This window comes from Alligator sinensis, unplaced genomic scaffold, assembly GCF_000455745.1.
Source record: "Alligator sinensis unplaced genomic scaffold, ASM45574v1 scaffold140_1, whole genome shotgun sequence".
In the NCBI taxonomy this organism is placed as follows: Eukaryota; Metazoa; Chordata; order Crocodylia; family Alligatoridae; genus Alligator; species Alligator sinensis.
In genome coordinates, this window is record NW_005841836.1 from 5,435,609 (window position 1) to 5,449,620 (window position 14,012).

Here is a 14,012-nt window from a genome sequence, read left to right on the forward strand (position 1 = left end):
CCTGGTGCTGAAGCATGCTGCCTGGCAGGCCACATGGTTCAGCACCAGGGCAAGGGCCCAACCATAGAAATGCTCTGGCAGCCAGAGCATCTTCATGGAGGACCCAGTCTCCAGTTACCTCAAGGAACAGTCCCCACTTTTTTTAACTTCGGATTTTTTAGACCGCTGAATATCCAGGGATCTAAAAATCCAGGGAAACATTTTTTTGTTCCCACACATGCCTCTTGCCTCGTCTCAAAGGGGTTTGAGATGGAGCAAGAGGCACATGCGCACTTGTCTGAACGCGTCCATAAGGGACAGGTCAAGAAGTCTTAAATTGCAACAAGAGGGATTTTAATTTGGATATTAAGAAGAACTTTCTAAGTATGGGGGGGGGGGGTTGAGCCTTGAAGCAGCTTATCTAAAGATGTGGTGGAATCTCCATCCTTCATTGTTATTAGGAGCAGATTCGACAAACACATGCTAAGGTGGTTTTTAGTCATGGATGATCCCACTTTGAGCAGGGGATTGAACTAGATGAGCTCCTGAGGGCCTTTTGAGCCCTGTTTTCTATGGACAGCTTAACATGTGTCCCAGGTGGGGTGAAGGGGGGTTTAATTAGAGTGGCTCTTGGAAACTGCTCTAATTTAAGTGCCCATAACATCTCATGTATTCAGCATCCCACACTTCAATATGTTGGGAGGGGGCACTTTAACTAAAACTCATTTGACAGTCGTGTCAGGGGCGCTTTAACTAAAGCTCCAGATTCATTGAGTCTGCTTCAACGCTTGCAAATTAGCATGCATTGGAGGAGGCATCAGGCACATGTATAGGTGCCCTATGACACTGTGATCTGTCCCATTTGCAAAAACAGATCTAAATCTAAATTCAAATGTTTGCATATTTGAGGGGGTTTAGACATTAGCAGATAAGGCAGCAGATAGGGACTTGGGATATTTGGGCTCAGTTCCAGACTGCTGCAAATGCCCTGTCTCTCATGGTGCGAGTGACTCTCTCTCTCTGTGACAACTCCTCACCTGTAAACTGGGGATAATACTCCTTCCACTCTCTCCTAGTCATGACTACTTGGATTGTAAATTCTTTGCGCCATTGGCTTTTACTAATATCCATATGACACTGAACACAATGGATGCTGATCTACACTGAGTATCTAGGCATTTCTGTAATGTGAATGGTGATGGCTTACCTCTGCTTATCATCATGAACTGGCAAAACTGACACCCAGCCAATTTATTTATCAATACCAGGATTGACATGGCTGTTGCACTTCCCCTTCCCCACAGCAGGAGGTACTATAAGGAGGCAAAGCCTGTTAAGGGTGCTTCCTCAGTCCATTCCTCCATTTGAATCATGAAAACACGGAGGAAAACAGCCTGACAACCACAGAGGGGAGACCAACCTCCAGCCAAAAGGGCCAGTGTGTTAAGGTGACAGAGCAGTGAGTAGAAGACATCTCTCCAGTTCCTCCAACAACCTCCAGGCTGGGCTTCATTGTTGTGTATTTCCACTTTATTGGGTCCCTACCCTACAACCTGCCTCAGTGTACCCTGAGCAGCAGCATATTTTAGGACTGGTCATCTCTTTGGGATGCAGTTCCAGCACAAATGAGTAGGGCCTGAAAGGATTCCCCTGTGGGTTTTTATATATTTCAATAGGTTACTTCCATATTTGCTAAATCCCCCACTTCTGCTGTCTTATATAGCTGGAGAATTTTCTTAACAAGTGACGATGTTGTAAGTATTTTTAAAACCTTGTCATTAACTCAGATTTATGCACAAGCTGGAAATAAAATGAACTCACCTAGTGGGTGTTATTTATCCAAAATGCAGTGACTGTGAAGTCAAGATTTGGACAGGAAATCATAATATTTGACTCAATCACAAATTTCTTACTACATGTTTGCCAGAGAGAATTGCAGCTTACAAGTGCATCTTATCACATGTTTTCAACCTTCTTGCTCTGCAGGTATCAATTATTAATTGTGTGGTTATTTTGCCACTGATGTTTGGGATGGAGGGAGAAATCAATAATTAAATTTAAAACTAATCCTTCAAAGCTGTAGGATCAGAGACAGCAGCACTTTGAACTTGTCATACAAGCCTTGTAGGTCACAGCTTGGTCACCTCTGGTGAATACAGGCCTTGCTTTCTCACTGTTACTCCAGTTTTTAAGTTATACCAGCTTAAAACTGGTCAAAGACGTGAGCCAGAACCTAGCACCCATTATTTTGCAATCTGCTTAGATATCTGTAATAAGAAACAGGGTAATCCATCATTTACTGAGACATTTGGATTTTAAAATGGCTTGATTTTTCTGTAATGAGGCTATAAAGTAAACAAATGGGGGGGAGGGGAGAAAGAACTACAATCACATGCTTCATTATCCTAACCCAGGATAGTGAAATGCAGATTCTTTTTTAAAAGCAAACACTGCCTTCTTGTTCTAAAGGAAAACCCCGAGCTCGTATGTACACTCTCTAGTGTATAGGATTCAACAAAAAGTGAGAAAGACACTTAAGATTCCAAAGAGATTTGCTAACATCTTTTGAGAAACACCTTGGGGACCGGAAGAGGAAGAGTAGCACTGGCTATAAGGTCAGTCTCGAGAAACATTTAAAGAAAACTATAGCACATGGAGACATTCTGCTTTTTCTCTAATTGCTTTCCCATATGAAGGGAAGCTTAGCCTAAGAGGCTTGATAGCGAGGGGTTTATGCTTCCTATGGGCATTGATCTGCTCAGAATTTTCATGAAATGAATTACTGGAGGTGAATATTAATGCATATGTAATTATGCCAGGAGGTATTTCATCTAAGGCAGGCAAATCACACCAGCCATATTAATTTCAAACAAAACCCAAAAGTGTTCAATTGACATATCTTTATGTACCTTGTATAAAAATTAGGGCTGTTTCTGCTTTATTTATGCATGCATTTAAAATGAACACTGTCCATGCAAAACATGCACATCAGACAATAAGCACTGTATGGAAGCCAAATGCTTTTAACGCAGGCAGCTGTATTCAGCATTACTTTGTGTGTCAGTTTATAGTCATGACAATTTGCACAAAAACTGCTGAAGATAGCTAAAGTGCTTCACTGCCAAACTTTCCTCTCTATCTTTATGAAACCACTTATGCACTTGCTGGAAAAAAAATTTAAAAATTGCTCCCAAGCTGTTCCTATTGCCTCTTTCATTCCTCTCTCTGCTTATTTTCATTAGTCATATTCACATAAATCAGGAAGCTTTTATGTCACAAATAGTTACATTGCATTCATGCTAATACTTGCTTTCCTCAGTTACCACACTCAGGCACATGCACTCTGCATACGCTAAGGCTAGAGGTTCCAGAAACCCTGTGAATGGATACTCAGTCCATATTGACTAAGGTAGACAGAGGATCACATTCTGTTCTGTGTAGGGAGAGTTATGTCAGAAGATCCACAAGGAAGGGAAGATACATTCTGTCATAGTCGACTGGTAGGAGGAGCACAGGGAGGCACGTGTCCCCCCAACAGGGTCCCTGCCACCAACGCCATCAGCAGTGTGTGTGCGCTCTCCAGCTCCATCCCCGCCGACAGTGTCTGCTCGCCAGCTCTGTCCCCGCTGACGCTGCCTTCTGCGGGTGCCCCTCAGACTCAGGAGGCACTAGTTGCCCATGCATTCTGTCACCATACCAGTGTCACAGTATATTCCTGTGCAAAAACTGAAAGGGAGAAAGTGTTCATAATTCTGGCCTGGCAGAACCTTAAATTGAGGGATCATAGTTCACATATTTGTATGAAGAAGGTCTTTGGTCAAGTGATGGTGGCAGTGCATGCACCTCAGACTATTCATGTCCCTAGGAGAGAATCTGGATAAGGAAATATGGACATTTGTGGGGGGGAAGGTGACTTTTGTAATGTTCATTCATACCCTTTATGGTGCTACCTACATGACTGAGTCGAGCAAAAGGTCCACCCAAGCCTAATGGTCCACTGAGGCTAGCATGATAAAGATCCTGCTGCCAGCAGCCACACAATGCAGTGACGTGGCTGCTTCTGATTCCGCAGCCTGAGTAACCAGGTGCCCATTTACGTTTAGGTAATCTGGAAGTGGTCTTTGGCATGAGTCCAGAGCAGGGCTATAATTCATATCTCCTGAGCCATAGCAGGATGCCTTGACTCTCTGCCACCACATGACAATTAATTGTGCTTGAATTTATCCCATATTCACTCATGACATAGACATTCAAGTGAAATAAAAAAAGAAAGGCTACATTTTTTAGAGCAAAATCATCACTCAGCTTCCTGATATCAGGTGACACCAGCAAAATTGCCTCCAGGCTACAGAGAAATGCTTTTGTAGAACATACTTGAATTTATACTAATAATTTATAATCTCTCTGCAATCCCTTTTGTGTCCCTTTGTATTCTGTTCTTGGAATTTGGTCACAGAGATGCTAATCTCCCCTTTCAAAGATGCAACTGTTTAACACAGTAGTCCCCCAAAACAAGTTCAGAATGTCAAGCACAGAATGCGTCCAGAACCTATACCTGTACTGACTGATATATCATGAATATTGGGCAGCACTTAAAAAGCCCACCCAGGAATACCACAGATAAGCTTCTGAATAATAGTCAAGAGCAAACACCACCTAAAAATAATACCAGCCATGCTTCTGAATAACAGCTGAACAATCAAGGAGGAGACAGTTGTCAGCAACATCAGCACTTAGCTTGGGATCACAGTCAACCCCTATATGGGGGAGCTTCCCTTATTATGTCTTGTATCTGAAAGGCAGTAGGCAATACCATACATTAAGGCCTTTGATACTATTGATAGGGACCTACCAAAATTGTGATTGTGTATTTTTCATGGAAAATGCAAAATTGGTCTGAGACTGTGAAAAAATGGCAAATTCTACGAAAAATGGCAGGTTGGTTGTGAAAAAAACAAAGAAAAAAGCAAAAAAAAACCCTACCAGTAAGCAGGGAAAAGAGTGGGAAGCCCTGCAGTCCTGAAGCACTAGAGGCAGGGGAGCAGGGTGCTGGGAGAGCAAATAAGAGGCTCAGCCCCTGATGTAGGCTTAGTCCAGGAGCCAGTCCAGGACCCAGCTAGAGAAGTGATGCTGGCTGATACAGTATGCTGCAGCCTGAAGAAGATTCAGCATGAATGCTGAGAAGAAATCATCCAAGATAATCAAAAATGTTTCAGTTTTGGACCATGTAAGGCAGTATCTTGCAGGGGCCTTGCATGAAGACTGTTCTGTAGCACCTGCAGTGTAACTCTGAATATGCTGAGGAAAACCAGCATAGATCGACACTTAAGAGTCTGAGGTGCACATGAAGCAAAAGGCTGTTGCAGAAGCTGAAGGTCAGAGCAACAAACAAGTAACAGTCTCTTTGTTCTTTAAAAGAACCACAGAAAGCAGCTTGGCAAGACAAGAGGCAGCATTTTTCCTCATGGAGGCTTTCACGGTGGTGAACATCCCACTGGAGAAGCTTGATCACCCTAAGTTAAGGGACTACACCTGAACCAAAATATACCAAATATTAGCAGTTTTCTGTGTGCCAACAAGCTCTGCCAGGACTATCTCCCTGCAGTGACACATGTACAGTCCATGAATGCTGCCCTGGCAGAGTATGAATCCTTCTCCATTGTGTCTGATGAAGCCACTGACCCTCAGGACAACTATGTGCTGCACATTTGTACCAGGGAGCTGGACAGATTGGAACCTGCCCATTTCAAACAGAACCAGTCCACCTCACATCTGTCAATTTTTCTACCATGTCTCAGGCCATAGTACAGATAGTTGTCAACTATGGCTTAGAATTTAATGGAGTCTCAGCATTCCTGTCTGGCAATGCCATGTATGTGTGCAAGACTGTCTCTGATGTGCATCTGGTGTGCTGCAAATACAGTTTGTGCCACCTTCAATGTGCACATTCTGTCTTTAGTAAGTGACATCTGGTGCACACAGTTCCCTAATGTGGATATCCTGGTGTCATCCTTCAAGAAGGCCTTCAAACACTGTCCAGGACATAAGGTCAGATGCAGGGAGTCCATTGCCAGTCAAAGTGAAGACTCACATGGAACTGTGCTGCTGCCACCAGAACCTCTGTCCATTCATGGTTCAACATGGTCCATTACCATGCCAAGCACATGCAGTACTACCAGCAATTTATGAGCAAGGAGCTAGAAATCACACCCAGTGCACAGTGCATGCTTAAACTTCAAGATCTCTTAAGGCAGGGCAACATTCAAGATCAAGTTATGTTTGTGGCTGAAAATGCCACCCAATTCATGGAGCTTCTAATGTGGTTTGAAGGCCAGGAGGCATGATCCACCACACATACAACCTTATGGATTTGATAAGTTGAGTTGAAGACACAGCATCACAAGAACTGTCAAGCTGTCCTCATGAAAATCAGCAGAGACAGAAACTGCTCCAGGCAATAGCTGTAAAGCTGAACCAGTACTGCAGGTGTGATGCATCACTGCCTCCATGGTTCAGACAACCACCTGCTTCCTTCCTTAATGCTGTTCACATTTTGGCCCCCCAACTAGGTGCCTATTCTGAGTTGTGACTCTCAGCTACCAAAATCAATCCCTGGATGGTGGAAAGAGCATGACAACGAACATGCTGCTTATGTGAGCTTTGTCCAAGAGTGTCGGATGACTGTGCCTGTGTCTTGTGACTCTGCTTGTGACAGGTTTCCATATCTCTATGCCCTGGCAAAACACTGCCTCAGCATTTCAACAAACTCAGTAGATGCTGAGTATACCATCTCAGTGTACAGACAAGTGTTCACCCCACAGAGAAAGAGGCTATGTCTATACAAGAATCTGACTGCACAGTAGCCCAATGCTATTGCACAGTAGCATTGCATGGCAAAAACCATGACACAACCCTACTGCACAGTAGTGTTAGGCTACTACTCAGTAGCACCACAAAAAAGTCATTTATTGGCATTACTGCACTGTGACTCAGGTTCCTGTGCAGTCAGTGTCTCATGTAGATGTAGCTAGAGAATATCTACAGTTACTGCTACTGGATACGGCATGCTAACATTTGATAGCTACCTCCTTTTTATTATGTCCTTTAATAAAGTGTATATAGTTGGTATTAATTACAATTCATGTTGTGTATAGCTTTAAATTTCATAACACATTTCAATTTAGTGTTTAATTAAATGCTTAGATTGCTTAATGTGTCCCCTGATTAAGCACACAAAAGCCATTAATGGTAAGCAATTAAGCCACAGTTTGGGGCCATCTGTCAATCTTTGGGGAAGGGTGGGACTGCCAGGACCCCTTAGCCAATATGTAGAGGGGTTGGGAGACACTGCACTCAGCCTGAAAAAATGGCAGCTGGTCCCAGGATCTGCCCATGAAATCAGCCAACCACCTCCTTGAGTTCAGTAAACCTCTACCTATGAACCAGAGTGATGGTACCTTATTTTGACATTTAAAATGAGCATCCCAGAAATGCAGGGGTGCAGGGCACAGTCTGGTGAGGAGGCAGAGTGATGAGGAACAGAACAGGTGGGCAGACACCACCGCCGTCTGCCTGCCTGGCACACCATGTGGCCATACCCCCACCTCTGCCTGCAGCAACGCTGACCCAGGAGAGGGGGGGAGGAGGAGTGTCACGGATTTCCTATTCTCCCATAGTCACCCTAGACATAGCCCATGAGGACAAGTTTGCTTCTCTAACTTATGATCATCAAATGGGGTGGGGAGAGGCAGTTTGATCCAGTGAGACAGGATACATTTATTTTGCCCAACAGAAGTAAGTTTTGTGTACTGACTCCATCCCAGTTCTAGGGACTCTGAAGCTGCCTGTCCACATACCTTAATCTTCAAAGGCAACAGCTGTCATCATTGGCTGAAGATGAAGTTTATAAGGCATTCAGTGATCAGTTTATGAGCTGAGGACTGATTGTATGTGAGCACCTCCAGCCTTAATACAAAGCAAGTAAAAAATGTCATTTGGTAGATCTGATCTTTTCACCTCTTTTTGATCTGGCAGCCCCTAGCACACAGCACTGAACAGCCTATCCAGTGCCACTGACAAAGATATATAGGCTAGGTCTGACACAGCCTCCTTACAAGTAATTGGCTCCTTTATTTTATTGAACCTATCTAGTTGCTATCCAATTGGATGAAAGACTCCCTCTGTCTGCTTAATGAGACCTCAGCTGTCTTAGCTTTAACCTTGGGGGGAAAAAAAGAAAATGACATTTTACTTAACGGCAAAGGGCTCACCTGAATGACTAAGACAAAGATCACTGATAAAAGTCAATGCTCGATTCAATTGAAATGTTCAAATACAATTAGGGCAAAGAAAAACAAAATCAAGACAGCATTAACGTTCTAGTCCATATCTTACTGCTTCTCATTTGTTTCCCTGGCAGACTTTGAAGAATCAGCCCTGGACAGTGGGGTCACTGCTGTGACAGATCAGCCAGGCAAACCCCCAGAGTTTGGACCGTTACTAGTGGTGCCAAAAAAAATCTTGTTAAAAAAAAAAATCTTTACATTAGCTGCATCTCAGATTGTTGTCATGTATGCTTTTAGTTTTATGCATTTGCTTTTCACTCACCTTCATTTTGGAATTGGATCAGCTGGTTTCTCTTTATGGCAGAAAACGCTTTTACAGCACTGTATTAGCAGAGTTATTTTACGCAGAATGTGCTGCTATTATAGGACTTTTCATTTTTCCAGGATGATTAAAGTGTCACACTATTTCCATTGCAAAGCTGGCCTCACAAGGGAAGGTCTTACCCATACAACCTGGGTCTGGCAGGGACTTGTAAGCTTGGAAGGGGACAAACTAGCTTAAAATAAGTTTGGTCCAGCTTGTGCACGTGCCTTGCAGAACCAAACTGGGCACTTCGATGGTAGTAGCTGCTGGAAGGTCAAGGAGGAGCCATGGCTTTTTGTCAAGATCACATCATAGAGTCTTCTTTTCACCAGCCTCAGGGACTGGGGTGGGAGGAGGAAAAGTGCAGAATCCAGTTGAGGGGATGAAGCCTTCCAAGCTCTGGGGTTCCTTCTCCCTCCAATTCTACAGAAGGTTAATCTCTCCAAACCGCTGCTTAGGCTCTTCCAGAGTACCATGGCTGTTTCCTGTTAGAGTGACCACATAAGTTCTACCCCTCATCTATCCACCAGGTCCCTTCCTCTGATAGGTGCCGACTTCATCGCCAATGTGTGCTAGAATAGCCAACCACAAAAAGGCATGTGTATGAGTAGCATTTCCAATATATAACTTTGTAGCTGCTTCCTATCATGCCATTAATTGAATGCATGGCCAGGAGCTCCTGTGGCTGGGAGCCCAGGCAGCTGATCAGAGCTCCCAGATGGAGCTGGGAGGGGGGTCTATGTGTACCTCCAAGTCTGACAGCTTCCAGATAACAGGGCTCCTAGCTGCAGGGGGGCCCCACTCACCCCCACAGCTGAGACCACAGCAGCTGTAGTCTCCCAGCTGTGAGGGTGCATCAGGCATCCCTGCAGCTGAGAATCCCATCACCTGGAGGTGGCACTGTGGTAGCCAGAACCAGAGGGGTTACTATCATGAGCAATAAATATATGCTCTTGGAGGCATTCAGGCAATTGTGTAAGCAGTTAAGATTAGCTAATGCAAAGCTTGCACATTTGCAACCTGCAAGCGGAATTTGTCTGTCACAATTTAACCAAAGTGTTAAATCTAACTGTTTGCACTGATCATGGGCCCCAAAACCAAGCAGAACTATAAGATTAACTGATCTAACAGGTTTTTTAAAGGTCAAGCCATAAGAAGATCTGACCACCTAATATAATTAGCACATTCCTAGCAATCCAGGAATAAGAAACTAAGGGCAGGTAATGCTAATTTCAAACCTCAAAGTAATGTGGTGTAATTTGCTTATTGGGTGAACCCGAGTTCGGGCAGTAACCTTTCATGATAATTTCTAACACCTTTTGATCCCATAGGGTAACAGCTATAGGGCAAGACTGCGAGTGGCTCTAAAGCTAAATAGATTAGCATAAAATAAGGCATAAAGGAACGCGCATGTCAAGTGACCAGTTAGAAAGACGGGACAGAAGGACCATCGCTGTACCAAGCCTGGACCCCGGACTCCCAGTGTGAGTGAGGACCGGATCCTGACCAAGGATCTTCCCAGTGACCCCTCGGACAGCACTGATCGGGGATGCCTGACTTCGCTGGAACAACTTGACGCGCACCTGGCATAGAGGGACTGCCAATAAGTTGCCAACCCCATGTGGGAACTCTTTGTCATTCTATCTGTTGTTATCATTCACTATTAGCTCTTTATTACTGTACTATCTGTTTGTCACATTAACCATTCTGTTAACTGTTGTATGCTAAGCTATAAGTAAATTTGCCTTTACTTCACTCCCAACTCGCCTCCTCAATCCCAAACCCAGCAGTCTAATGGCTGATACACTCACAGCGCCTAGCTGGCCTGTAACATGGCACCCAGCTGTGGAAGTTTGTTTCTTGCTGGTGCAGGGGAAGGCCAAGATCAGACTCCCTCTCCACTGCCCAGAAGGCATGATAGGATCTGATTCACGATCCCACAATCATGCTTCCTGCCATGCATATGTGGCACAGCAGGAGGTGCAATTGCGTGCATTGCACATTAGATCCCATTGCATCTTTACGTGCACATGTAGAGGGGCCCTAAAAGTCAGAATCAGTTGGGCTCCTCTTTACCTACTCACGCTCTTCTCAGATGAGCTGTCCATGATGGAAGGATGATTCTACTCCGGTTAAGTTGGTGCATGCCCCATAAGCACTCAGGAATTTATTCCCAAGTGAGGTAGATAAGTACTATTTGGTATTTTGACAATAAGAGCACACCACAGAGGTTAGATAACTTATACAAGCCCCAAGTCTGTGTCAGAGATGGGAACTGAACCTAACCCATGTAAGTCCCAGTTCTATGTCTTACAAAAAGGGAAGGATGAGTTTGTGGGAAGAGTAGTTTCACTAAAAGAAAAGGATAAGAAAAGGTGGAACTTTCATTTTCGTGCCAGGAAAAGGGCTCAGGCAAAGTAATGTACCAACTGTATAGCTATATTTGAAAGCTGTTCCTTGCTGGCTATGGCAAAAGACTTTTTTTCTGAACTCACACATCAAAGGTCAGATGTTTAAAAAAAGACTTACCACTCTCAACTGGATCTAGATTTTCCAAAGTACAAAGCTCCAGTTTGAGGCCTTCATTGAAAGCAGCCATTACTCTCATTTGGATATGTTGGGCGTGGAACAATTTTAAGTAGCCATGAAAATACCAAGGCTCATAATTGGGAACTACTGGGTGCAGGGTTCTTTTGGATATCTGGTTTCAAAGATCTATTTTTACATATGCTACATATGCTACCCAGAGACTAACTCACTGATGTATACGGATGCATTTAACCCAGCTAATCTAAAACACAAAAATAGGAATAGGGAAGGAGGATCTCTCCACATTTAAATCATAGATCTCCTTTTATTTACATAAATATATACGAGTCAAGTCTGGCCATGAACGTAGTGGCTTGACAACACTTTTAGTAAGATTTGATGCCATCTACAGTATCCTTTCCACTTCCATCAAAATAAGCTACGTTCTTTTGTGAACCTCTTTTCCGTCGGACTATAATAGTGACAGGGCCTGGTTTTGAAAATCTTTTCCCAGCTGCAGCCAGAGTTGCAAACTGAAATGAAAAATGATGACAAGGAGGTAAGAAACTGACACACAACATTTACCTTCTTCATCAGCAATCTACAAAGTCAATGCAATGATTAAGAAAAGTAGGCTTCCTATTGAGGAAAATAATGATTGCCCCTAGCCATTCAACAGCCAGGCAACCAAGGATAGTGAGGGGTGTGGGTGGGTTTCAAAGAACTGTCCATTCACTTGTGCTGAGTAAGAAGGACACTGACCTCTCCATGGTAAATGGAGGGTGGAAATGTCAAGTGTAGTCTGCAGGGAGTATCTGCAGGACTCTAGTAAAGTGAGTAACCAAAGTGGGGTCTAGAAAGGTGGTGTGGCCATTCCAGGCAAGTTTTTACACAGATTTTATCCACTGCCAGGGGAGAGGTCACAAGCCCTCTCAAACTTCAGTGTAGCAGTAGAGCTCCCCCCCATGTCATTTTATGGTGCACTAATTTATGAGAGAAAGATCCTTATAGGATTTCTCTCTCAGCTCCTGCTTCAATATCCACTAACTTTCATGTTGCCCAGTCTGTAGCAACAGGGATCTCCACATCCCTAGGAACCTGTCTATGCACCACAGCTTGAAAGCCCCCAGTCTCCACCTTTAAAATACTTCTAGGTACCAGTAAAATAAAGGCACAACAGACTTAGTTTTTTATGGAAGCACCCATTCCTTGCTTGCTCACCTTGTATGGTCTGCACCAGTGCCCTGGTCCAGCCATATTCACTGCACGGACTCTGAAGACATAATCCATGTTGGGTGTTAGGTTCCTCAGTTCAATTGAGTTCCCTGCTACTTGTGAGAAGCCACATGTGTTGGGCTTCTTGCTGACCATACCTGTGCTCTTTACTTCTGCTTCATGGATCAGCAGCTCGTAAAACCTGACCTGATGGCTATCAAATGGACCTGTCCAGCATATCTGAAAAGAACCAAAAGAAACTTCCTAAGACCTGGGGATCTTGTAGAAGCAGGGGGAGGTTTTAATTTTGCATTATTTTGAGAGTAGATCCTCAAAATTATCATGGCAATAGTACCAACATTTGCACGCACTTTGTAAGTCTGGGAAATTGACATGCAGCTTACATGTACATCATCTGTCCATACATGAGCTTAATTCTCTTTTCACTTATTCCAAAAGGGTAAATTCATTGAAAAAAAAAGACCAATACAGGCACAAGAGATGGGGAGAATCCAACTTCAGTTGTAAAGAGTTCGTTAAATTTTTTGCAAATGTTTTTACTTTTTCAACATTTTGTCAACAAAAATAAGATATTTTGAGAAAAAAAATAAATTACTTTATTCCTTCTCTTTTCTTCCTTTCCATCATTTTAGCAAACATTTTTCTTCCTTCTCTGGAAAAGGGAGGTCAACATTAAAAGGAAAAGCATAAGAGGCAGTGAAACAATTTTTCAATAGGGAAAGTGGGAGAAAATATTTGTTAAGTGAGAAAAATTGATACGTCTCAAAAAAAAAAAAAGAAAGAAAGAAAGAAAGAAAGAAGAAAAAAGTATAGACACTTCTCCAGGAGGAGGAGAAACATGAAAGACATGGGAAAGGAGGTGGTTGTATGGATATAATCAAGATGGGGTAGGAAAAGTCAAGGTGTGAATATGATTTGATTGAATATGCTGTCATACCTGACCATGACGTAAAAGCCATATGAGAAGAGGAGAGGTACCTTCTGGGACAACAAATGGTAAAAGGACCAAAGGGGACAAAGACATTTCTTCCAAGCTGTGCTTTCCTGTAAAGTATCTTGTTTTTCATTCAAAAAGAGGACAGAAGTAATTTCATTTCCCTCCCACCATAATACCACAGCCAAAAAGGTGCCTTGTCAAACTCTCCACCGTACTGAACTTTTCATTGTGAAAACAACATCACTACCCACTACAGCCAGCCACCCTCAACTACCATCGGCATGCTTCTCTGCACATTGCATATGTGGGATGAGAGGGATTACAGAACAAAATTTAAAATAATCTAGATGAGAGGGGGAGAGGGTGTTCCTCAAAGTTAAAGGTTTCAATGGGGCAGGTTGTAATGGGGGCTGTGATATTTGGAACCAAACTAGAACAAAAGCAAATATCAAATTAATGACATCTCTTTTGAGATGGGAACTCCATCTTTCATACAAATCTAGTGGATGGTGCCCAGAAGATTAACAGGCTTTTTAAAAGAAACTCCAGCTGGTGCTTGCTTTGCCCCATGATTCAGTTAAGTGCTAGAGGCCCAACAGACGGACTGTGTTGAAGTAAATACACAACCTATTTCCCCCCACTCTCCAACTAAAGCGCTTCATATTCTCATACCATTAAACAG

General features: G+C 43.3%; 1 protein-coding gene across 1 annotated transcript in view; it reads right to left on the minus strand.

Annotated features, from left to right (window-relative positions):
• Positions 1-14,012, minus strand: part of FNDC8 (fibronectin type III domain containing 8) — a 15,708-nt gene continuing 1,696 nt past the window's right edge. The window contains exons 3-5 of the mRNA XM_025202333.1: positions 12,379-12,613; positions 11,158-11,690; positions 1-9,200 (exon numbers count right to left, since the gene is read on the minus strand). Of these exons, the coding sequence (XP_025058118.1) occupies positions 11,544-11,690; positions 12,379-12,613 (382 nt within the window). The 3' untranslated portion in view covers positions 1-9,200; positions 11,158-11,543. The remainder of the gene's footprint in view (positions 9,201-11,157; positions 11,691-12,378; positions 12,614-14,012) is intronic.